The sequence below is a fragment of the Camelina sativa genome, chromosome 3 (assembly GCF_000633955.1).
Source record: "Camelina sativa cultivar DH55 chromosome 3, Cs, whole genome shotgun sequence".
NCBI lineage: Eukaryota > Viridiplantae > Streptophyta > Magnoliopsida > Brassicales > Brassicaceae > Camelina > Camelina sativa.
In genome coordinates this window covers 4,535,109-4,556,597 of record NC_025687.1, presented here as the reverse complement: position 1 = coordinate 4,556,597, position 21,489 = coordinate 4,535,109, and the positions used below count along the sequence as shown (strand labels likewise).

General features: G+C 36.9%; 6 protein-coding genes and 2 pseudogenes across 7 annotated transcripts in view; 3 read left to right on the top strand and 5 right to left on the bottom strand.

Annotated features, from left to right (window-relative positions):
• LOC104768971 overlaps positions 1–660 on the top strand; it is a 3,637-nt pseudogene extending 2,977 nt beyond the window's left edge.
• On the bottom strand, positions 702–1,828 carry LOC104778660 (annotated as a pseudogene).
• On the top strand, positions 4,394–5,435 carry LOC104768960. Its single transcript, XM_010493070.2, has 3 exons — positions 4,394–4,727; positions 4,804–4,910; positions 4,992–5,435. Exons 1-3 carry the CDS (start codon positions 4,436–4,438, stop codon positions 5,097–5,099), a joined length of 507 nt encoding a protein of 168 aa, XP_010491372.1. The 5' UTR covers positions 4,394–4,435; the 3' UTR covers positions 5,100–5,435.
• Positions 5,515–7,406, bottom strand: LOC104768948. The gene is made up of 4 exons (XM_010493059.2): positions 7,186–7,406; positions 6,714–7,034; positions 6,518–6,613; positions 5,515–5,938 (listed from the first exon to the last, which is right to left on the bottom strand). The coding sequence occupies exons 2-4, from the start codon at positions 6,984–6,986 to the stop codon at positions 5,750–5,752; spliced, it is 558 nt and encodes a 185-aa protein (XP_010491361.1). The 5' UTR covers positions 6,987–7,034; positions 7,186–7,406; the 3' UTR covers positions 5,515–5,749.
• Positions 7,581–11,157, bottom strand: LOC104768943 (DNA polymerase beta-like). Its single transcript, XM_010493046.2, has 14 exons — positions 11,030–11,157; positions 10,747–10,887; positions 10,091–10,414; positions 9,878–9,956; positions 9,668–9,798; positions 9,441–9,503; positions 9,116–9,295; positions 8,975–9,028; positions 8,795–8,883; positions 8,616–8,706; positions 8,345–8,425; positions 8,138–8,205; positions 7,954–8,038; positions 7,581–7,858 (listed from the first exon to the last, which is right to left on the bottom strand). Exons 1-14 carry the CDS (start codon positions 11,138–11,140, stop codon positions 7,760–7,762), a joined length of 1,596 nt encoding a protein of 531 aa, XP_010491348.1. The 5' UTR covers positions 11,141–11,157; the 3' UTR covers positions 7,581–7,759.
• Positions 14,235–18,444, bottom strand: LOC104768933 (protein NLRC3). The gene is made up of 18 exons (XM_010493035.2): positions 18,239–18,444; positions 17,872–18,151; positions 17,503–17,715; positions 17,219–17,277; positions 16,980–17,117; positions 16,706–16,780; positions 16,515–16,598; positions 16,346–16,407; positions 16,173–16,242; positions 15,923–15,998; positions 15,697–15,827; positions 15,519–15,575; positions 15,352–15,426; positions 15,158–15,262; positions 14,961–15,056; positions 14,778–14,858; positions 14,592–14,693; positions 14,235–14,500 (listed from the first exon to the last, which is right to left on the bottom strand). Exons 1-18 carry the CDS (start codon positions 18,284–18,286, stop codon positions 14,432–14,434), a joined length of 1,821 nt encoding a protein of 606 aa, XP_010491337.1. The 5' UTR covers positions 18,287–18,444; the 3' UTR covers positions 14,235–14,431.
• On the top strand, positions 18,568–19,864 carry LOC104768907 (iron-sulfur assembly protein IscA, chloroplastic). 2 transcript variants are annotated; one of them, XM_010493004.2, is made up of 3 exons: positions 18,568–18,898; positions 19,090–19,308; positions 19,611–19,864. In XM_010493004.2, the coding sequence occupies exons 1-3, from the start codon at positions 18,709–18,711 to the stop codon at positions 19,751–19,753; spliced, it is 552 nt and encodes a 183-aa protein (XP_010491306.1). In that variant the 5' UTR covers positions 18,568–18,708; the 3' UTR covers positions 19,754–19,864. The 2 variants fall into 2 exon arrangements, with proteins under 2 accessions (XP_010491306.1, XP_010491314.1); XM_010493012.2 differs by having other exon boundaries at positions 18,579–18,898; positions 19,093–19,308.
• LOC104768922 (RNA cytidine acetyltransferase 1-like) overlaps positions 19,842–21,489 on the bottom strand; it is a 7,669-nt gene continuing 6,021 nt past the window's right edge. Inside the window, 5 exon segments of the mRNA XM_010493024.2 lie at positions 19,842–20,220; positions 20,316–20,381; positions 20,520–20,645; positions 20,780–20,908; positions 21,127–21,274. Of these exon segments, the coding sequence (XP_010491326.1) occupies positions 19,981–20,220; positions 20,316–20,381; positions 20,520–20,645; positions 20,780–20,908; positions 21,127–21,274 (709 nt within the window). The 3' untranslated portion in view covers positions 19,842–19,980.

Genomic DNA, 21,489 nt, shown 5'->3' with positions numbered 1-21,489 from the left:
GCGCAATGAATACATATCTTGGCTCAAAACCAAAACCAAAAATCTCAGGTGCTGGTGGTCTAAGTCTACTCCAGTTCTGCAATCTCAACAGTTTCAGAACAAAGTTCATTTTAGGATTCTCCATCTTCATGGGCTTATCAATACCTCAATACTTCTACCAGTACACAATTGTCCATGATTATGGACCCGTTCACACATCCGCAACATGGGTAAGAACACTAGAAACCACATCTTCTTAACACCGATATCATCAAATAAACTAACCCTCAAATTGTTCTTATTTACTGCAGTTCAACATCATCATAAACGTTCCTTTCTCATCTAAAGCGTTTATTTCCGGGATTTTGGCCTTATTTCTAGACATGACATTGCCTCCTAAGGACAAGACAACAAAGAAACATCGAGGATCCGAATGGTGGAAGCCATTTAGATCGTTCAAAACCGATAACAGAAGTGCAGAGTTCTACTCTTTGCCTCTCAATCTCAGCAAATATTTTCCTTCTCACTGATTAAATGACATTTTAAACATTTTTAGAATCAGAGTTATATCGACTCAGTGTCCTATGAAAGCAAAATGAAACTATATATAGTAAAGATGGAACTTTTGTATTCTTAATCAGCTCAAAGGCTTACAATGCCACAAATGGCTTATTTATTATACACTTGACATAAACCCTAATGCTCACAAACAGATATCAGAATCAGCTTACACATAGTGAATCGAGGGCTATAAATTGATTTGACAGCTTGATGATTGCTTTATGATTTGACTGCTTTGTGACTGCTTTAGTCGTACGGTGTTGGGGTGAGACAGACGCAGCTTCCTCCCTAGTTCCTCTTGTTTTGTCTTTAGGTGGAGCTTTCTCTTTCTCTTTTATGGTTTTGTCTCGAGGTGAAGTAGCCGTTGGAATCGATAGTTGAATCGATTTGAGCTTACCGGGCTTTGCTTCATTCTGCATTCGGAGCAAACACTCTGCTTCTGTTGGAGTCTTTAGACTGATGTTGTTTAAAACCTTCCCTCGTTTCAGCACTTGTTTCAGTACTGAGCTCACTTTTCTACTTGTGTCCTCAAAGAATAGGCAATGAGTTCGCTTCAAAACGTTAAGAACAGTACTAAGTGCTCCATCTGATTCGCTCTCGTCCTTCTTTAACTCCGATAGCGACTTGGGAAACTTCTTGGAGCTTGAAGCAAAATAGTGATACATCTTAATCTGTATCAAATTATCTCGATGTTTATTTGACCAGCATGCTTAAAGTCATCAACAATAAGAACAGATTCTTCATTTACCAGCACAACGTCAAGATTCTTCACATATGTCACGGTACTATCATCACGAGAAATAATCCGATCCCCAAAGTACACTCCTTCAGGATCCAACAACTTAGCCATCGCTCGAGCGTAAGATCTGTTGCCATTAGTGTATATGTACATCTCAAACATCTCGCTTGCTTCTTTTAGAAACGTTCTTACGAAGGGTCTCAGTTTAGTCATATATCCGATTGATTCCACCGTGACCGTGAAGAGAAGAAGACTCTCTCTGTCCTCTAGGGTTAGGGTTTTCAGGTAGTATTCATCTGTTGTGATGTTGTTGATTCTAGTTGCGTTAAGCAACGTATGGTCTAAATCAAGGAATAAGTAGAGCTTTCTCTGGCTTTCCATGATTCTCATATCGGATTTACGGATCCGGTTTCTTTCGTCTCGATTCAGTCGTAGACCCTGGTGCATACATCGGAGCGAAACACCAGTTTCATCCAGATTCTTGCCACACACGATACACGGACTGCCGAAGGAATGTGGGTGCTTGCAATTTCGAGTTAGGGTTTCCATGCTTCCTCCTTCTCTTTGATCCGATGATATAAAAAAGTATCTGTTGGGATTTTTCTTGTGAATCTCTTTGATCCGATGATACACATAAACCTCTCTTCTTATTTATTAAATCTCTGTTTGTGAATCTCTTTCTTTCTTATTCTCTTTTCTCTTTGGTTTTCTTATGACTAAAACTCTAACACAAGCACCCTAATTATATATATAGTTATGATTCTAACACACAAATAGTAATTTGCTAATTCTTATTGTAACACTTTCCACTTTTCTTTGTTTGCCTTTTCTTCATGATTTCCTTTGTCACTTGATTTTCTTCTTTTCTTGATCAGTTTCCTTTTCCTTGAATATAAAACGGATATATTCCTTTTCATCTGACTTCTTTGAATCAATTGGGCTTTTGTTGGATTTGGGTCTAGTTTTTATTCTCTAATTGCTTTGTTAAAACCAACTTGTAAAACCAACTTTTGTGTTGTATAAATAAATAGTGCTACAATATGTGTTAAAAAAAAACAAAATAACAGTGATACAGTATTACAAATTATGTCATGGAGATTAATAGATTATGAATTTTTTTTTCTTATCTTTTTAAGTATTTATATTCCATATTAACATCTTATGAAAACTTTATGTTAGAATTTCAGTATTTCAATTTAACCAAACATGAAAAATTCCATCAAAAGTTGTTTTTTTTTTTTTTGGAGCAAAAACATCATATCTAGTGAACATGTAGTCGAAGGTTGCGTTTGTTAGCGTCGTTTCATATTCATATGTTTCATGCGATCAAGTGTTTGAGTATTAAAATATAAAAATGATCATCTATACTCCATTGTTTAAAATCCTAAATTCTGATTATGATGTGCTTTACGTTTTTACAATGAGCTGAGACTAATTTTTAGTTTTTGAGGAAAGCACACACTCTCTCACTTTTTATTGGATTCATGTTCATGCATGTGATCAAAGTTCAGTACTAACTAATTGGGATACGAATTGTTGGATATACATTCATTGATTAAAACTATTAGATGGTTAGTTACTAGGTTTTGTTTGTGTTTAACGAAAAGCTATATTATTTAAACTTACGATGTTGTTTAATTAACATTATAAAAAAACTGACGATTGATGTTGGCCCTAACCAAAAACGAAAGGACACTATTTACAATCTTAAATCTTGATTTGTTACGTGTTGGTTGCTGCATAACGTGATTTGGTCTCTATAGTACTAACACAACATTATAATTAATATGCCATGCACAAGTAATAAAACATGCAATTTTAAATAAAGTCTAAATATTTACGAAATATTAAAATTTTCCGTTGTTTACTTTACATCGACCTCAACGTGAAACTAGTTGCTGCGCATATTTATACCAGGGAAAGAATTGAAGTTTCTTTCTATTATTTGTTCTCTAGATCAAATTCCGTCACATCTTGATTTATAATGCAACCAGCAAAACTAATTACCCTTATACATCTATTACATAAAATTAGTCGAACTTCACTTGTGTGTAACGCCTTAAGAAAGACTTAAGCATGCGTGCGGTTGTTTCAATGATTAAAGTGGTGCCATAGCAATTTTTATTGGAAGGAAATTTTTTTGATGTTAGGGTAGACAAAGAGAAGAAAATAACGAGATAAATATCCATTAATATAATCAAATTGATACAGTATATGGGAGTATAAAAAGATGATCGTTAGTGGAAATGCATTGGATCTTGCAAAAAAGAGTAAACAAAAAGTCTTCATTACGTTTAATATAAGTATTTTATAAACGTTCTGTTTTGCCGTTGACAAGAACAATCTCTTCTTGTCTTTCCCTATTACAAGTTACTTACTTAGCTAGTAGTAGTACGTCTGTTAACCATAAATCTAATTATTACAAAATCTGAAAATTGTATACGTTTCAAAACATTATATAAAATATTAAAAAATACATTTAAGTATGGTTGGTAGATAATTGAACATTACAAGGAAGCGTTTGACATATTATCCGTGTTAGATCGATTCAATATATAGTGTAACTTAACTCAATAAATTTGGATATTATAAATTAATTCAAATCTTAACTAAAGTTTAAATATATGCAAAATCAAATCACCAATTGCATACTTCCCGTTCACTCTTATGTCAATGTACTTTTTATCTCACTTTTTTTAAAACAATCACAAACCATAGTAGTAGTAGACATCTTAATCATCATTCTCTTGTCTCGGCGTCGCCACACCTGTCCAAATCTAACCGACTTTTTTAAATTCCGACCATCCTTATTCCTATTCAACTCCCAAAACATAAAAAGCAGTTTACAAGAAATTTATAAACGTCAGGTACAGCCCACAAATCTACATGACTACATTATACTACTAAAATACTTAGATAACTGTACTCATGAAACTCATAACGATAAAAGTATAAGACCATAATATAAATTTTGTGATTTCACATGTTTATAAGTAAAGCTAAAGTGAAGGCAGAGTGTGTGGACCTACCCTCGCCGGAAAACAAAAACACTTTCGTTTCCTCTGTTTCTCTTTTTTTTTTCTTTTTTTCACAGAGTCTCTTTACAACTCTGTTTTTTTCTTTTCTTAATCATATTTTTTTTTTTTCCTTCTGAAAATGGGGAATTGTCAGGCGGTGAACGCGGCGTTTCTTGTTCTACAGCATCCCGGCGGTAAAATTGATCGATACTATGGCTCTGTATCCGTCACCGAGGTCATGAGTATGTACCCTGGCCACTACGTCTCTCTCATCGTTCCTTTGACAGAGGAGGAAGAGAAGAATATTCCGGGAGCGGTGAAGCGAGACGATAAGAAACAAAGGAAGGCTGTGAGGTTCACACGTGTTCAGCTTCTCCGCCCAACGGAGAATCTCGTGCTTGGCCACGCTTATAGGCTTATTACTTCACAAGGTTTCTTCTTCTTTTTTTTTTTTGTTTCTTTCTTATGTTTTCATTCGTGTGATTTGAAATTTACGATTGAATACAGAAGTGATGAAGGTTTTACGGGAAAAGAAATCCGCCAAGACGAAGAAGCATCAGATTGAGACAACGATGAAGACGACAGTGAAGAAGTTGTCCGAGAAGAAAGTTCCGGTAGATTCCTCTAACTGATGGATTTGTCAACTTTTAGACAAAATATAGTTAATGTGGGTTTGTTTGTTTTATTTATGGTAGGAGAAGAAACAAGGGAAGCAATTTCGTGTGTTAATGAGCTCAACTTCCCTCTTAAAGTCCAAAACATGGAGGCCGTCTCTTCAGAGCATCTCCGAAGCTACAAGCTGAATGTTTTTGGTTTTTGTTCGAGAGACAAGACAGTGTATCTGGATCTAGAGTGGAGAACCTGATCCGGAACCTTACTGAATATATTTTGGTTCCTTTTTTTCCTGGTTATGACAAAGGATGAAGACTTCAATCAAGATGTGAAGAGATAAAGCTCAAGAAAGCCAACAGAACAGAGCTTCTTCTTCCTTTTTTTTTCTCTCTATCGTCGATGTATATATTTTCGCAGATGGAGAAATCGATGGAAGTTTGTAAGAAGTGTGGTTTTTGTTGTTGTAATATAGATTCAGAGGAAACATGACTTCTGAATTAGAACAATAAAGAGCTTTGTTGTTGTTATCTTTCATTCTCTCTTTTTCTTGTTACAAAAGTCGTTTGGGCAAATTTACACTAAAAAGGTTTTTGATGAAATATTAAATGGCGTCACAACATGCCATGTTGAACATGGTAATCTTGAATCAACAACACTTAACAGATCTGACGTACATAGATTCGACCATCAGGTGAAAACAGTTGATCCGGGAAAAGAATACTACAACAGAGCTTATTAACTACCAACATTTGCAAATTAATCTCCAAGTTTTACTGAGGACACTCCTATACTCGTACTGAACTAAATAACTCAAAAGGAGTATATTTTGATGCTTGGAGGACTAATCAGTACCGGTCCACTCCTTCCAGTCCTTGTCTACATGATTCTGAGCCCATTTAATAGCTGCTCGTGCAGCTTGTGGACCTCCTGGCAATTCCCTTTCATTGAGAGTATCCGCCATGTCAATGAAAGGTATGACCAAGAGCGTACCAGGTCCTCCATACTCACTGCGCAAGAATGTCTCGAAGATCTGTCAAGAACCACAATGGTCCAAAGCAAAAACCGTTTACTCCCGAGTCTTATGCCAAGAATCATAACAGACTTAGAGAATGGTTCTAAGGTATCACGCAACAATAACTGCCAAGCAATTTTTGGTAAACCAGATTTAGATTTATATCCCTTACCAAGGCTCTTTTCCGGATCATTACTAAGACCACAACATCTTGGATCCGAGTAAATGAAAATATACCCTCTCATTTTCAAACCATACTAACCTTTTGCTGAACTTTCTACATAGGTTTAAACTCAAAACCGCTCATGTAATTCTAAGCTGAGTCACATGACCCTCTCCATTCTAGACCTCTAGCTCAACTAGTATAAGATCACTAAATCATTCCCCAAGATTTTCAGGAAAATGCTGCATAAATCACAACCCTAAAAACGAGGCATCAACATTACAAAGGACATTATCTTAACAGGCACATTCAGTTGACACTTGACAGTACACAATGACTAAGAGATAGAGATTATCAAGACATGTAAAAAAACACGATTCAAGACATGTCACATAAGATATATAAGTGTGAAAGTGAGAAACATTTAAGAATACCTCAGTGCAGACTCCAACAATTTCATCAACAGAGTCTTCAAAAAGATCCCTCGTGGATAGTTTCGTTAACAAATGGTCCCTAAATTTCTCAGTCTCCTGGTTTTATCACACATCAATTAGGTTTCAATCATCCATAACAACAACAACCCATCAAAATTGAGTGAAAACAAGAAAAGAGGAAATGAGGAGCTCTCACAGCTTCGGCGAATTCAGGTATGGGATCCGGAAACTTGTACTCGGCAGCTCTGCAAACGAACCCTCTCCGGGAAAGTGAAGAAAGAGAAAAGTCCCTCACTTTGGTTCTACAACGCTGTTTAAACAACTGGGTCGATTTGATTGAGCATGATACTGCAGCTGGTGAAGAGATAATTGGAAGAGCGCAACGGAAGGAGGAAGAATTAGAAGAAGATGAATTGAGTTGAAGAAGCCGTGAAGAGAAGAGAGCTTCGTGCATAGATGGTGAAGCCATTTTTGCTAACTACGGTTTGCTTCACTCTTCAAAACCTTATCTTTTTCTCTGCAAACATTACCAAAAAGCTGAGGGTTTTAGAGAGGTTTCAATTCTAATGAATCGAATATTTCAGGGTTAAATTGTAAGAAGTACAAAGATTTGGGTTCAAATTGTAACAAAAAGGAAAAAGAAAGTCATGAGGGTGAAAAAAAGAAACCTGTCAGACCGCCGTGCGACCACCCCGGCAAGGTAGAACCGAGCCGAGTAACGATCCTCTACAGCAGCGGATGCATCCGAGGATGATCGTAGCCGTTAATCACGCTCTGATCGCACGGTCATGGTTCATCAACCAGGGATAAGGGCCTGTCACCTTAGAAATCAAGGAAACAGAGGTACGAGCCTATAGAACAGATCCTGTTCAAGTAAGGTCGTGACCATTGACGGTTTCTGTCCATATATAAAGAACTTTGTTTTCAACAATCTCTCCGATGTGGTACTTTGAAACATCTTATTTCCACACTAAAACCATACAGCTTATGACACGTGTAATTAATATTTGAAATTGAAAAATAAATTTGAAAGTCTGAAATCCAACAAGTTGTTTGTTACCTCAGTACCATAAGCTTTATGAGTTTAAACCTTAAAGATATACAAAACATCACAACATCTAATTCAGTTGTTCAAGGATATACAATTACAAAAAGAACCGATTAAACTACAGAAGAACCTATTCAAAACGAGCAAAAGAAAAAGACTGTTCTTTAGCTTCAACAACCAAAGGCTTGATTCCTTTAGAGATTCCTCTCGTGTGGCTCAAGCCAAGGAAATCCTAAGAAATCGAAGACTTGTTTCTCAGTCGAGAGTTTCAGACTTGCAGTTCCTCTAGCACCCTGAGAAAGAAACATAATCACAGCTCCAAAATCATCACTCATTCACTTTAAAACCAATTATACAAAAAATTCATGTATTCGCTTATCTCCCTTACCCGGTTGCCACTAGAGCTGTGAGTAGCCGGGAATAGTCCAGTGTCATCAAGTCGAAAGCCTTTGGATTCTGCTAGCAATCTCAGCCTGCGGTTTCCATGGCATATAAAACTATATCTGTTTTTCTTTCTTTACCAACAATGTATGTATTTGGTGATGTTCACATGTACTATATCATATTCATACCGCCTGTTCAACACATCGTTTCCCGTCCAGGCTATGAGTCCAAATGCATATATATCCCTTGGATACACCTGTGATCAATTTATGACCTATTGTTATTGAACGATTTGCTGGGAAGAGATCAACCTAGTGATAGTTGAATCAATCATGGTCAACCCAACTTAGTACTTTTTTGCAATAAGCTTGATATGAGGAGTTTTCAGGTGTTACCTTAAAATCGATACGGCGCCGCAGCTCCTGACCAGGATAAGTGCACAGGCCAAAATACGTGTCAACGCCTGCATCAGTACCCTGCACAATAAGGGCAATCACTGAGGAGAACTGTGATTGAACTAGAAAGTTTTATAACACGCGCAATCTTGGGAGAACAAATCTTTATCTAATGCAAAAAGAGATCATTTTAAGAGACACTGAAACAATTGAAGTAATGTGTTTTTGATGATTGACAGAACAAATGCAGAAGAAAATGTATTAAAGATACCTCTTCACTGTGGGTGCTGAAGATAAGATCTTCTCTTAGAAAGTTTATTTCTTTTAAACGCTTTACAAACTTTGTCAAAAATCCCTTGTGACTGGTCAGGACAATAAGCAAAAACAGTTTAAAGTTAACTTCGCGACGGGAAACTTAGCAGGAAGTTGAGGTAAGAAGATTGTAGGTACCTTTGTCCATCAGGATGTGTGATAACTATATCTAGATCTCCACAAGTAGCTTTCCCACGTCTATATGATCCTCCACATACGATATTCACCTGAAGTTAAAATGTTTTCATGCCATGGTTAGGATTCCACTAAATGTCATCACCCAAATATGGAGCAAACCGATAACTATAATTCTCATACATCAGGCAAAGTTTCCACGCCGACTCTCTGTAGAAGTTGTTCCATCTCTTGCACCTACAATACAGACAGTGAGGAAATATGAGGAGAAAATGAAGGATAATAAAGACAAACAAAATTCACGTTGAAGCCTAAGAATCACACCTCGTGACGTGGAATTCTTGTTCTGATATCATCAAAATATATCAACCCCAACCTCTGTGCATGCGTTAGTGAATCCTCATTCTTCAAGTCTTCTAGCGTGCGATGTCCTTTCTCATATAGCTTGAATGCAGTTGCAGGACCGATACCCCAAACTTCCCCAAACAAACTAATCGTACGAACCTTCAATCAAAGTAAGGAAACATTTAAAGTGGTAACAGTAAACGTTGGAGAGATATCAGACACGTCTAGCTTCAGGTCATTGATAGTATCTTCTTCAAGGTAAAAAAAGGAAAAAGCAAAGAAAAGCAAATGGCCTCTACATTACCTTTTCATCTGTTTCAAAATGTTCCAATTTGGACAACTTCCCTGTTGTCACGATCTCTTGAATCTGCCAAACTCAGGTAAAGGAATAAAGATTTGTTCTCACAGAAATACATAAAGGTTATGGATAGGCACTCAGAAAAGAGAATGCATTGGTTTATGCAACGCTTGCCAAAATTTTATCAAAAAATCCACATACACAAAAAATATATGAAGCATTTCTTCACTTACATGATCTCTCATTGACTTTCCAATTCCAGGGAGGTGTTTGAGCTGATCAATGCTTTCAATCCTAGTGGGGAACTTTTCAATGACAGGAATAGCTTTGTAATAGCTAAAGGACCGCCTATCTTCACCCAAAGCTTTTGACAGAAAAGAAAGAGTTATGTTACTTAGTTCATATAAGAAACTAGTATAATATGCAAACACCATGGATCGTACCTCTATAAATGTTTATTAGCTTTCCAAATATCTCAGCGATATTTCTGTTCAAGTCGGGTGGTTTGTAGACTGATGTGGACTACAAAACAAAAGAAGATCAAATAAGAACATCCATAGCAACACCATTCCTGCTGAGAAAGCAGAAAACGCAAACAACAACTTCTAGTATAGTTAACTCCTAGGAAAAAAAAAGAACTCATCAGTCAGGCTTACCTCTGATTGTGGACTAGTAGTGGGAGTGTCTGCAATGCCTTCGCCAGGGCTGGCACTAGTAGAGGGAACACTGCAACTTGTAGGTGAATCAGGTGATCCTTGTGCATCGCGTTGTTGGCCTTCTAAGCCTTTGAAGTCACCAACATGAGGGGAACCTTTAGTACGTTTTGGAATTGAAGGTTTATCCTCACCACCACTTACTGCAGGTAAAGACTTGTTGGGCTCTTGAATTTCATCTGAGTGAATTTTGAGAAGATACAAGTCTTCATTAGCCTTCTCTCCTGTAGTAAGGCTATCTTCTAACCACTGGTAAAGCACAAGACGCTGCAAGGAACAGCCAATGTATAAACTCGTCACCATCTTGCTCACAAATACAAATTCAAGAAGAGAAATATCAGGTCACCAACAAAGGCTACTGAAGACTAAAGCGAGATACCAAACACATAAATGTCGAAATTATAATACTAAAACTGATTTCAGACAGTTCATGAGAAGAAAAACAACAATGCGAGTTTAAACCAAACAAGGAAGAAATCAAATTTTAACAGTTGAAACCAAATGTTTAACAGAAAGCATTCAACTTTGCCGTTCCCAAGTAATCTAATCGTTGAGACAACTCATGAACAACACACAATAGATAGAAGAACCCAACTCACTCCTTTAAAATGTGAGAGACGTTTTTTGTCAAACTTGTCGAGAAGAGCTTGGGGATTCATAGCAAGAAGATGAGTGACTTTCTTAGTTAACCGATCTTCCTCGATAACAGCACCCATTTGAACCAGCTTCTGCTTCCAGATCTTCCATTCATATTGATATAGCACAAAAAAAAAAAACAGACATAGCATGCCAGCAAAATCAGAAACATGTTGTCCAATTTATTAACATATGGATTGAGAAAAAAAAAAATTTATTTGTTCGAGTAAATTAAAAAAAAAAAACCTGCAATCGACGACGCTGGACTCCGATTTCGACCATATAAACTATCATTCCGGCGAACATCCCTTCCGGGTCCGGAGACGGCGACCGGTTTCTCCCTCGCTTTGCCGCCATTTTTTTTACTTCTCTCTCTCTACAGAACAGAGATTTTTTTTTTGGTCTTTCAAAGCAGGAGGAGTACCCCAATTATGCTGGTTTTCTACGAACCGAATCGAAAACCAGACCGAGATAACATGTCCTAAACCGGATTTAGTTTTTATAGCTAATTCCGCTTTCTTGAACACAAATCTCTGAACTAACCAATTTTCGTGATTTTTACAAAGGACTTCTTAAGTACTACTAGTAGTTATGAGTTCTAACGCCACAAATTAGAGAATTTATAATTTTAAATTAATTCGTAAATACAATACAATACACCGGGCGCGTAAGTCATCAATCTGGTTATCATCAATCTGGTTATACTAACTGGTATATAATCACCGCCAAATCTTAAAGCCCATCATTTTGTATTAGGAGGGCCCATATATCCCAAAGTCAGTTCATATAAATACAAAGAACATTTATTTTTGTTTAGGCCAAAGACCAAAGAGGCAAAGAGTGCATCATTGGTCCATTATTCATTTAAATTAATTACAATGAGTGTTAAAGATTCAAATAATAATATAAATTTTTAAAAATTCTTAGATCAATTAGATAGAAATGGTTTTTTTTTTTTTTTTTTTTTTTTGCGGCGTTTGACATGTGAGAACAAATACGTATGGGATCGGAATAAATAAAATACATATTCGGTATAATCTTTTTGTTTTAAAATTGATACAAATGAAATGATTTAGATTTTTTGGGTTATAAATATAGTACTTGTTAGGTTTTCTATTTGATACTATATTTTGTATAGTTAATATCTGGATATATTTTTAGAAAACTAAATGACTTGCTAGATTCTTATTTGATTATGATATTTCTAAAATTTCATTCAAACAAAAAAAACCAAAACATGTTATATAATCACTTGATATGATAATGTGGTAATGTTTTTTTCTTTGGTTGGCTTCAGTACTACAAGCTGGATCTTTGGTATTATGAAAGTATGAAGCTCCATAATCATGCTGACGTCGACCATTTTCTCTCTAGCGTACGACACCTCCGACTTAGTCGTGGTTATGAAGGTTTACATACTGTTCTTCTTCCAGTTGTAGAGAGTCTCCATAGTTCTAGAATATCTGGCCGGGTTTTTAGAGCTTTTAAAGCTGTTGGAGTTGAGACTGATGTAGTTTACAGAGACTTTAGACGTCACTTACCCCCACAAGTCGCTGATTATAGGATTAAACTTTATATCTCTGAGTGGAGGGACCGTCATTTACTCAGTGATAACCGGGGTTCCATTCAATAAATTTCTAAATATGCTTTCAATAAATTTAAAATATGACGGTCTAGATATTATAAAATGAATATGAATTTACCCCCACCTAGAATTTAAAATATGCTTTCTAATATGCTTTCCATCTCGAATGATATTTCTAAAATTTCATTCAAACAAAAAATTGATTATATCACATGTTTTGGTTTTTTTGTTTGAATGGAATGTTAGAAATATTATAATCAGATAAGAATCTACCTATTGACTAATGCTATGATGGCATTAAAGGATAGTGACGACCATGTATTTGCTATATGACCATCATGAACTGTGGTGTTTCCAGACGAAAACTGGCCAAATACCTGGCATCTCCAACAAACGCGTCGGAACAAAGAACCTTTGAAGTCTACAATGCTGGTTTCAAACAAAAAAAAACCAAACAATTACATTCAAACAAAAAAACCAAACAATTACCTTCAAACAAAAATATACTTTTTGATTATATCACATGTTTTGGTTTTTTTGTTTGAATGAAATTTTAGAATATTATAATCAAATAAGAATCTCGCGACTTATTTAGTTTATGAAAAAATATATAGATATTCAGGTTTTGGAAGGAGAATGATGTAGAAAGAAAGCACATTAGAGTGTTACCAACAAACTCAAAGAATATTATTTCCAAGTGGCGATAAGGAGTTACAATCTCTTACCAAAAGGAAAGCGTGGGTATGGAATCAAATTGGAGGCTACAAAGCTAGATTACGTTATACTTTCTGCCAGCAGAGACATAACTCAGTTTTTCCATAGAGAATGTTATCATGTTTCAGAAGAGTTGAGAACTCAAGTCTACATAGAGCTTGGTTATGAATATTATTGTCTTGGTAATCATTTGGACGAAGCATTCAGAACCGTTGTCGTTGCACCTCATGTATTAAAGAGCATCTCTCACAACACTGATAATTCTTCTCCTGGTCGATTATCAGCCATTGATGCTCTTAGAGGGGCACTGGCTTCATACAAATATCTCGGGGAAGCTGATAAAGTTGAAGTCGCATGCGCTTGTGTTGAGTTAGCGAGGTGTCACCATAGTCGCTGCAAAAGGTTTTTACGAGTAATGTCATCAGAAAGCCAATGAGCACCCTCTTTTGGCAGATGAGAATTATAAGAAATCATTGGACGCAATAGCGGACCTACGTTCAAGGGAATGGGGTCAGATGACCCCAGTTATATTACAAATTGTTTGTTATGTTATGTAGTACGTATGAGTAAACTTATCTCATTTGGTTAAAACATAACTCATTTAACCATTCTAACCAGAGTTCTAACTCCTCACTTGACCCGTAGCCTTTGTGTTTTTTTTTCTAAAAAGGTTAATTATATATAATATGACCCACTGAAAACCAATTCAGGGCCGTGCCGTTGAATTTGGACGTTCAAGGCTACGTCCTTCGTGTTTGTAAAGAAATCAAACTTTGTAAGTGCTCGATCCATAGATTTGAAAATTTGGCCATTCATGCATTTGCGTGATGCCGTATTTCAATGTTCTGTTTTGTTTAGTTTCAGATGCTCGAGTCGGACTTGTCTTGTTTTCTTGAAGGATGTCACATTTTGAAAGAAGATGAGAAAGAATTAAACAAGGAGCTTCTCTTGAAATTTTGGGCCCGACTGCAAACAATTCTGAAGCATATGGTGGCTGTATACTCACCGACAGCAGGAGGAGCAAACAAGTCTGGAACACTAAAAGAGCTGTATTTAGCATCACCCAAAGGCAACGAGGCTTAGTGATTGCATAGCATGCATGCATTGTGGACAGCTTGAGTTGAATAAGATCTTAAGCCTCTCTTTTCTTCGTCACACCAAACACCATTTTTTTCATTAAACTTTTCTTTTCAATGAAATTGAATCCTACCGTAAAACCCACCCAAAAAAAAAAGAACAATTTTCTCTCGTTTGAATCATCACCCCACACGTTAATAAAGAATGAGACGACAACTAATGGTGCAAAAATTACAGAGTGACAAAGTCTTCTTCACTTCAGTTTGTCTCTCCTAGAAGAAAATTTCTACTTCCTTTTCAGTCATCTCTAGAACATGATCTCTAGCGTCCGTCAATGCACTCTGGGGGATTAAACAAACAAATAACCATATTCTCAGCAACCAGAATCTTTCATGACGAAAACATTGGAAATACATGTGTGTTCTTCTTTACCTGTCCAAACTTGGTGATGAAGTTGTTCCCAAGGTTTATCGATGTAACCGTCACATCTTCATTGGCCTTTAGAGCTTGAGCAATGGCGAATGCCCCATCATCCTGCAAACGAGTCAGGATAATAAGATCAAGCTGCTTACAAAAGAAGAGAAGTATTGTTAATGTAGAAAGTATCTTCTCTGTTACCCGTATTTCATTGAATCCTAGATCCATGGATGTCAGAGCTTCATTAACTACTTTCAAGCTCCGAGCTAAGCAGGAAGCTCCCTGAAAACAACAATCATTCACAATTGTAAAAAAAAAAAAAGCATATTTGGTAGAAATATTGTAAGTACATATAAAACAAGCTGAATGCTGATAAAATTTAACCTCATCTCTTAGTCCATTTGCCCGCAAGTCCAAAACCGAGATCGTGTTGTTATATCTCAACATGTCTGCAACATGTTCAGCACCCTTTGCAGCTATCTGCAGGACAGAGGAATGAAAATCAAACAATGAAAAAACGAAATAAGCAATTGTGAAAAGTATTTTATTTTATAGATAAAAGAGTTATGGACAGGCTTTACCTGGCACCAACCAAGTTTGAGCGTCTTTACATTTCCATGGAACTTGAGAATTTCAGATAATGCTTTAGCGCCGTCGGGTCCTATGGGATTATAACCAACCTCTAACTGAGGAAATAATGACAGTGGGAGTGTCATAATCATCCAAGCTATAAGTGAACAAGGAAACAAAGATGAGAATGATTTTTGACACTGACCGTCGTAATAACTGCATTATCTTTCAGAGCTTGAGCTATCGCATTAACTCCCTCGGCGTGGATGTTATTTCCACCCTATATTACAAAATGTGTTAGCAGAACATATAGCTCGACTTGGGCGCAAGGTACAAAACTTTGGGAGACTGGAGAAGATGGTCACTTCTCACCAGGTCAATGGTTGCAATCGAACGGTTTTGCTTCAGAGCATCTGCAATCTTCTTCAGCTCCCTGAAACCATTGAAAATCGTAAAGATAGACAACAGAGCAAAAAGAGACAAGGTTTTCAGATATTAGAGAAGCAACAGACACAATCCAGCTTTATTGTTATAAATTGTATGTATGTACCTCATCGCCTATATCATTCATGTACAGGTTCAGCCAAACCAAGCTCTTGCTTCTCTTGATGTATTCTGCTACATAGAAGGCACCCTTTGCAGCGATGGAGTTGTTACCAAGATCTAGCAAAGCCAGTTTCCCTGCACACAAAAATGCATCTCAGTATAACTACTGATCTACAGTAGAGGCAAGGAAGAGTTAATATAGACGTATGAAGAGTGTTCTATTGAAAAACCTTTGTGGGAAGATAGACCAGCCATCAAAGCTCGAATCCCTTCGTCTCCAATAGAGTTTCCATGCAAATGAAGTTCCTGTGGGTAGAAAAGCCAAGGGAACAGATCAACTGTTGATGACATTAATTCATTGGTTGTCTTTAATGAGATCAGAAAGTACCTTTAAAGCATCATATAAGATAACACATCTAAAGTCTAAACTACGAAATGGTATACGATATACACAGAAAGAGACATGAGGAAAATTTGTACCCGTAAAGACTTATTACCCTCAAGCCCTTTAGCTAAAGCATTGGCACCCAAAGCACCACCGTAGTTTCCACTGATACAGATCCATAAATCAGTATGTCAGAGATATAAACTATACACAAAATAAATAAATAAAAATCCCAAAAGAAAACATCCACTTATAATCCTAAACTCACTTGAGATGTAAGTTGCGTATTGTATTATTCTCAGGAAGAGCTCCAGCAAGACTTGTGAATCCCTACCTCCATTTCAAAAGAAGGGAAAAAGACACAACAGGTTAAATTCATAAACCTGGGTGATTAATTATAAAATATAACGGTATACACATGATCAGAAAGAACTTACAGAATAGTCAATCATGTTATTATTCAGCTCAATAATCCTCAGGGTTGAATTTCTCTTCAACAACTCAGCAATTTCCTTTGCACCCTGCGCAAGAACATTGGAACTATTTAAAGCATGAAAACATTTTAAAGGATTGTGACTAACTTAGGAGATTGAAAAACATGTAAAACAAAGCATCTTCTCAAACAAACCTCATCTCCTATATCAGTACTGTTCAGCTGAAGTATCTCGATGCTAGAATTTTCCATCAGTGTAGCGCATAAAGTCTGCCATTACAAGAAAAAACGAATGAGAAACCCTTCTCAGAAAGGAGCGTACAAACAGAGAATAAGCTCCATGTTATTTTAGAGCTAAAGATCTAGGCAGAAATCGATATGTTCTCCTCTCTTGATTGAACTGGGGATTTTTCTACCATCAAACACCCGGTAATTAAACTTAAAACGACTATATAATATTTCCATTAACCTTAGCTCCTTCATCACCGATAGGGTTTCCAGAGAGGTTAAGAACTTTCAACATAATATTTGATTGAAGAACACCGTCAAAGGCTTTAACTCCTGCAGCTGTAATTCCATTTGCAGAAAAACTGACTTCCTCTACAGTCTGAAACACAAACATGGATATGGTTACTCAATCAACATAGAATATCAGGACTCTAATGAGTTGGCAGATAACAGATGTGAAAAACAAAAGAGAACTATAACCTGATTATACCCAAGGCTCTCAGCAAGAAAGAATAATCCTTCATCTCCAAAGTTGCATCCTGCAAATTAAAACACAGATGAGCTTTATCCATTGGCTCTATACACACTGTCCTGAACTTCAGCCATATCTCTTAAGACAAAAGAAAGATGGTACTACCGATCACATTTAATTTTAATAAAATTGTCTGTCCCGGCAAAGGATAAATTCCACACTTAGGGAAAAGAGATGAGGAATTAGAAACAGCAAATAAGTAATGTCATAACAGTTAAATCATTCAATGCACCTGACATGTCAACACTTCTGAACGACCTGAGTTCTTTTGCAAATTCATTAAGCCTCTGCTTGGCCTCTCTATCAACCTTTGCAGCAAATCCTTGTAACAAATTAGTACCGGCCCCAATGGACCATTTCACTCCCTGTGAAGAAGATTTGTTTTCTCCAGCAGAAGTCTTTGGAGCCTTTGGAGACATGAACTTCTCAACCACTTTCCACAAAACTGTCAGCTGAAAACACAAATTAGTATCGACGATTTTGAGAGAAAAAATGAAACTTTTTATCATTAAATATCTCTCGTATAGATACCAATCACCTACAATACCAAGCAAACTAACTTTACACATAAAAGGATGAGAAAACACAGTAATTATCGTACCGAAAGTGACGACAGCAAATGAGCCCAAGGGCAAGACGGAAGACGCAATCTGCTGGACTGGAGCATTAGGAAAACCACTAGCCGCCTGTGACTCCTTGTAAACCCTACTACTACGCTTCGAGCCACCCTCAGAGTTATACGACGCTTTGATCACCGGAAGTCTCGGACTTCGGTTGAGAACCACCACCGGTGAAAGACACAATCGGTTCCTAGAAACGGAGCTACCCAAAGATTCCGGATTTAACCCAGTCCTCCTCCATTGGCCAAACCCAGAAGAAGCCTTCTCAAAATTTCAATGAGGAAACGGAGTTAGAAGCCAAAAAGAAGTGAAATGGAACAAGCGATTGAAGAGTAGAATTACTACTACCTTGGGAAGAGAGTGGAGATTGAGAGAGCTGGTGGAAGAAGACGCCATTAAAAGAGCCACTTAATTATGCATAGACTCGGGAGATATGCACTGTGTGAACTGACCTCTGAAGAAGATGAAGAAATAAGAAGAGAGCAAAGCGACGAATCAGAGAAGAAGAGAAGAAACGATGAAGAAGATGAAGTTTGTTTACCTTCGCGCTATGTGTGTGTCTTCTTCCTTTAGGTTCGGGTAAGACCCAACTCATAACCGGGTCAAAATCGGGTTTAAAATTATGACCCGATAGCTACGAAAGAGACATGCTTTAGGGTTCATAAATCATAAACAAAAATAAAATAAAATCAATCACACACACCTACCTGAAAACAAATTAACATGTGGACTTAAAACTTTCATTGAGTGCAAAGATTTGTTTTTTCTTGGTCTTCTTCTAATACACGCATTTGAGAGGTTCCTCAGCTCAGGCGATTATGGCGTTTGCTGGAATCACGACTACTTCAAATCCAACTTTTCTTGGGCTAAGGATCTCTAACACAAGTTTACGTTCTGTGGTTTCATGTAATTCGATTTCGTTTCCTTGTTTATCATATGTGAATCTCAATCTCAATCTCAATCTCAGTAAGAGAAACCGTCTCTATGTTCGATCCACTTCAGTTCCAGGTTCGTATTTTTGTTTGATTCACGAAATTGCTCTCCTTTATGTCTTGTTATTGCCATTTTTTGTTTAAAAATCAGATTTTTTTTCGTTGAAATTGATGATTTTGATTGCTTATATATGTCTCCTCGTAATTCTGCTTTACTTTGGATTGCTTTTTTTATGAGAATATAAAGAGGCTTTTTGAATTTCTCAGCAGCACCTTCAATGGAGGGACTGAAGCCGGCGATATCTTTGTCTGATAATGCACTTAAGCATCTGAGTAAGATGAGATCAGAACGTGGGGAAGATTTGTGCTTGAGAATCGGTGTCAAACAAGGAGGATGCTCAGGGATGTCTTACACGATGGACTTTGAGAATAGAGCAAACGCAAGACCAGATGATTCCAACATTGAATACGAAGGATTCACTATAGGTAACTATCCTTCCATCATGATGATATAATAAGATCTAAGAGTAAGATCAGCAAGTTGGTTGATGATGTAGACTCGCCATACTTAGAATATGCATGTCAGTTTCTGTGTGTTGAAGCAAAAGAGTTGAGGTTGTTCGATAATGTTCTTGGCTTAAGTTTTAGACTCCTGTTGTCAAGTAGATGGTACAGATGAATACATTGCTGCCCATTTTTTGAACTAGACTCTAGTTTATTGTTGTCTTCTGCAGTCGAGTGGTTATACTTCTGTAAAGTGAAAGCTCTGTTTTTTCAATTTTTTGCAGTTTGTGATCCGAAGAGCATGCTCTTCCTTTTTGGAATGCAGCTTGATTACAGCGATGCTTTGATTGGTGGAGGCTTCTCTTTCACGAACCCTAACGCTACACAAACCTGTGGATGTGGCAAGTCTTTTGCTGCAGAGATGTGATCCAGTTTGACATATTGCTGTAAAAGAATAATATAGTTATAGTTCAATAGAAAACTTTGTACTATGGTTGTAGAATGCCCAAACAGAATCTGCAGGTTTTTCTTTTTTTCATTTTGTGATCAAACCAAAATTTTAATAAATATACAGATTCATAGAAAACCCAATGATCAAAATTTCCTGGTCACTGTTACAAAAAAAAAAAAGCAATTGTTTACATGAACTCCACATTAGGCTCTTCTCTTCTTGTTGGACCTGGAGGAGTGCTTATCATTGCCTCTCTTTTTGGCGGATTTGTCAAAACCACTTGGCTTCTCTTTCTTGTTATCTGTTTTGGTGGACTCAATACTTATAAGACCACTTGAAGAGATCTTAGACTTTTGCAAAGCCTCAGCGTCTTTGTCCCCAATAGCAAATTGTTCAAGCAGCTCGGGATCCAACAATTCTTCTATCTTTGCCCTCATTTGTTCCTTTAAACCCAAACATTTGAAAGTGTGAATTATGTTTCGACCTTGCATGGCAACCAAAATAGTATATACGCATGCACAGAAACAAAAGTGATTACCTCAACTTCTCTAGCTCCTTCCCTGAGATCTTCGTCTACTGATACATTGTGAGGTTCAAGCACTCTCTGCAACCAAAAGCCACCATGAATCATTTCAATCAAATATTCATGTGTGTATTTGTTAATTTCCAAAAATGAGGGAGGATATTATGATTGAGCAAAAGAACACGGAATTATACTGTTAACTTTTCCATCTGAACTTACATCTTTCAACCGAGGTAAGGTGGATTCAATCTCTTTTGTTGCGATTCCATTCAAATATTTGTATAACTTCTTTCCAACCTTCAATAGAAGAGAGTGTATTTGTCCCCTCTCTAACTGCATTTGTCTCTGCAAGTCAACGTAAATATCCAATTTAGAGCATCCAGAACCAGATGTGTCTACAAGTTATCTCCACATATGTGGTAAAACATAACGCAGCAGTCCAGATCATCGAAGGTTAATTAAGAGTAGAGATACTGTACCTCGATGCTCGAGAAATCCGACTCCTGCAAGCCCAAACACAGGAGTACAGATGCTTGAACATATGACAGTGAGACCGGGAGCTTCTCTTGAAAATAATGATGAGCTAAAGTTTTGCAGATGTCATAAACCTTTGGGAAGATAACAAAATAAAAAATAGTTACCAAACCAAACGAGAAGACAAAATATCAAGCTTGAACAAGTGGTTGGTATTTGTCTCAATCTGTTAGCAGAATTTTATCATTGTGTAAGTTATTTAAGCAGATTACATATCCCAATATATTGCTTACGCAGAGTAAGTCCGTAAATATTTCCATAAATTGCGTGAATTTCAGAAAGTTGATCTAACCAGATTGAAGTCAACGAGATTGGCAGTGTATGCTCTGAGTCTCTCCATATCATAAGGTGAAAGGACACCGGCGAGTTTCTTCAAAAAGCCATCTGGTGAATTCCCCGAAGAATCAACCTCTGGGAAGTTGATCGTAGGGTTCAAGACACTAGACAAAAGAGAGAAATGAGAATATTATCAACACAACAAGTATAATGTCAAACCTACAATAGTATTGCAGAAAAGGTCCAAAGTTGCATGGGAAACGAAAATGAATAGCGCTAACCTCATTGCAAGTTTATAATCCATCTTCTTGAATTTATCGCTCAACAGCTTAGAAAACCTTATCCTGAAATCTGAACAGAGTAGAAGAATTGGCCAAAA

Bases quoted from the DNA above. Each gene is read 5' to 3' on its own strand.
- LOC104768943 (XM_010493046.2), bottom strand. From the start codon at position 11,140: ATGGCGGCAAAGCGAGGGAGAAACCGGTCGCCGTCTCCGGACCCGGAA. The intron at 9,296-9,440 runs GTAATGTAGAGG...CTTTGATTGAAG, and splicing joins ATTTTGAAACAGATGAAAAG to GTTCGTACGATTAGTTTGTT. The intron at 8,039-8,137 runs GTATGAATATGA...TGGAAACCGCAG, and splicing joins AACGATGTGTTGAACAGGCG to GCTGAGATTGCTAGCAGAAT.
- LOC104768948 (XM_010493059.2), bottom strand. From the start codon at position 6,986: ATGGCTTCACCATCTATGCACGAAGCTCTCTTCTCTTCACGGCTTCTT. The intron at 6,614-6,713 runs GTGAGAGCTCCT...TGATAAAACCAG, and splicing joins TACCTGAATTCGCCGAAGCT to GAGACTGAGAAATTTAGGGA. The intron at 5,939-6,517 runs GTATTCTTAAAT...GGTTCTTGACAG, and splicing joins TTGTTGGAGTCTGCACTGAG to ATCTTCGAGACATTCTTGCG.
- LOC104768933 (XM_010493035.2), bottom strand. From the start codon at position 18,286: ATGGCGTCTTCTTCCACCAGCTCTCTCAATCTCCACTCTCTTCCCAAG. The intron at 17,278-17,502 runs GTGCATTGAATG...TTTAATTTGCAG, and splicing joins CAGAAGTGTTGACATGTCAG to GATGCAACTTTGGAGATGAA. The intron at 14,501-14,591 runs GTAAAGAAGAAC...TTAATCCCCCAG, and splicing joins TCATCACCAAGTTTGGACAG to AGTGCATTGACGGACGCTAG.
- LOC104768907 (XM_010493004.2), top strand. From the start codon at position 18,709: ATGGCGTTTGCTGGAATCACGACTACTTCAAATCCAACTTTTCTTGGG. The intron at 18,899-19,089 runs GTTCGTATTTTT...TGAATTTCTCAG, and splicing joins TCGATCCACTTCAGTTCCAG to CAGCACCTTCAATGGAGGGA. The intron at 19,309-19,610 runs GTAACTATCCTT...AATTTTTTGCAG, and splicing joins ATACGAAGGATTCACTATAG to TTTGTGATCCGAAGAGCATG.
- LOC104768960 (XM_010493070.2), top strand. From the start codon at position 4,436: ATGGGGAATTGTCAGGCGGTGAACGCGGCGTTTCTTGTTCTACAGCAT. The intron at 4,728-4,803 runs GTTTCTTCTTCT...GATTGAATACAG, and splicing joins TAGGCTTATTACTTCACAAG to AAGTGATGAAGGTTTTACGG. The intron at 4,911-4,991 runs GTAGATTCCTCT...TATTTATGGTAG, and splicing joins TGTCCGAGAAGAAAGTTCCG to GAGAAGAAACAAGGGAAGCA.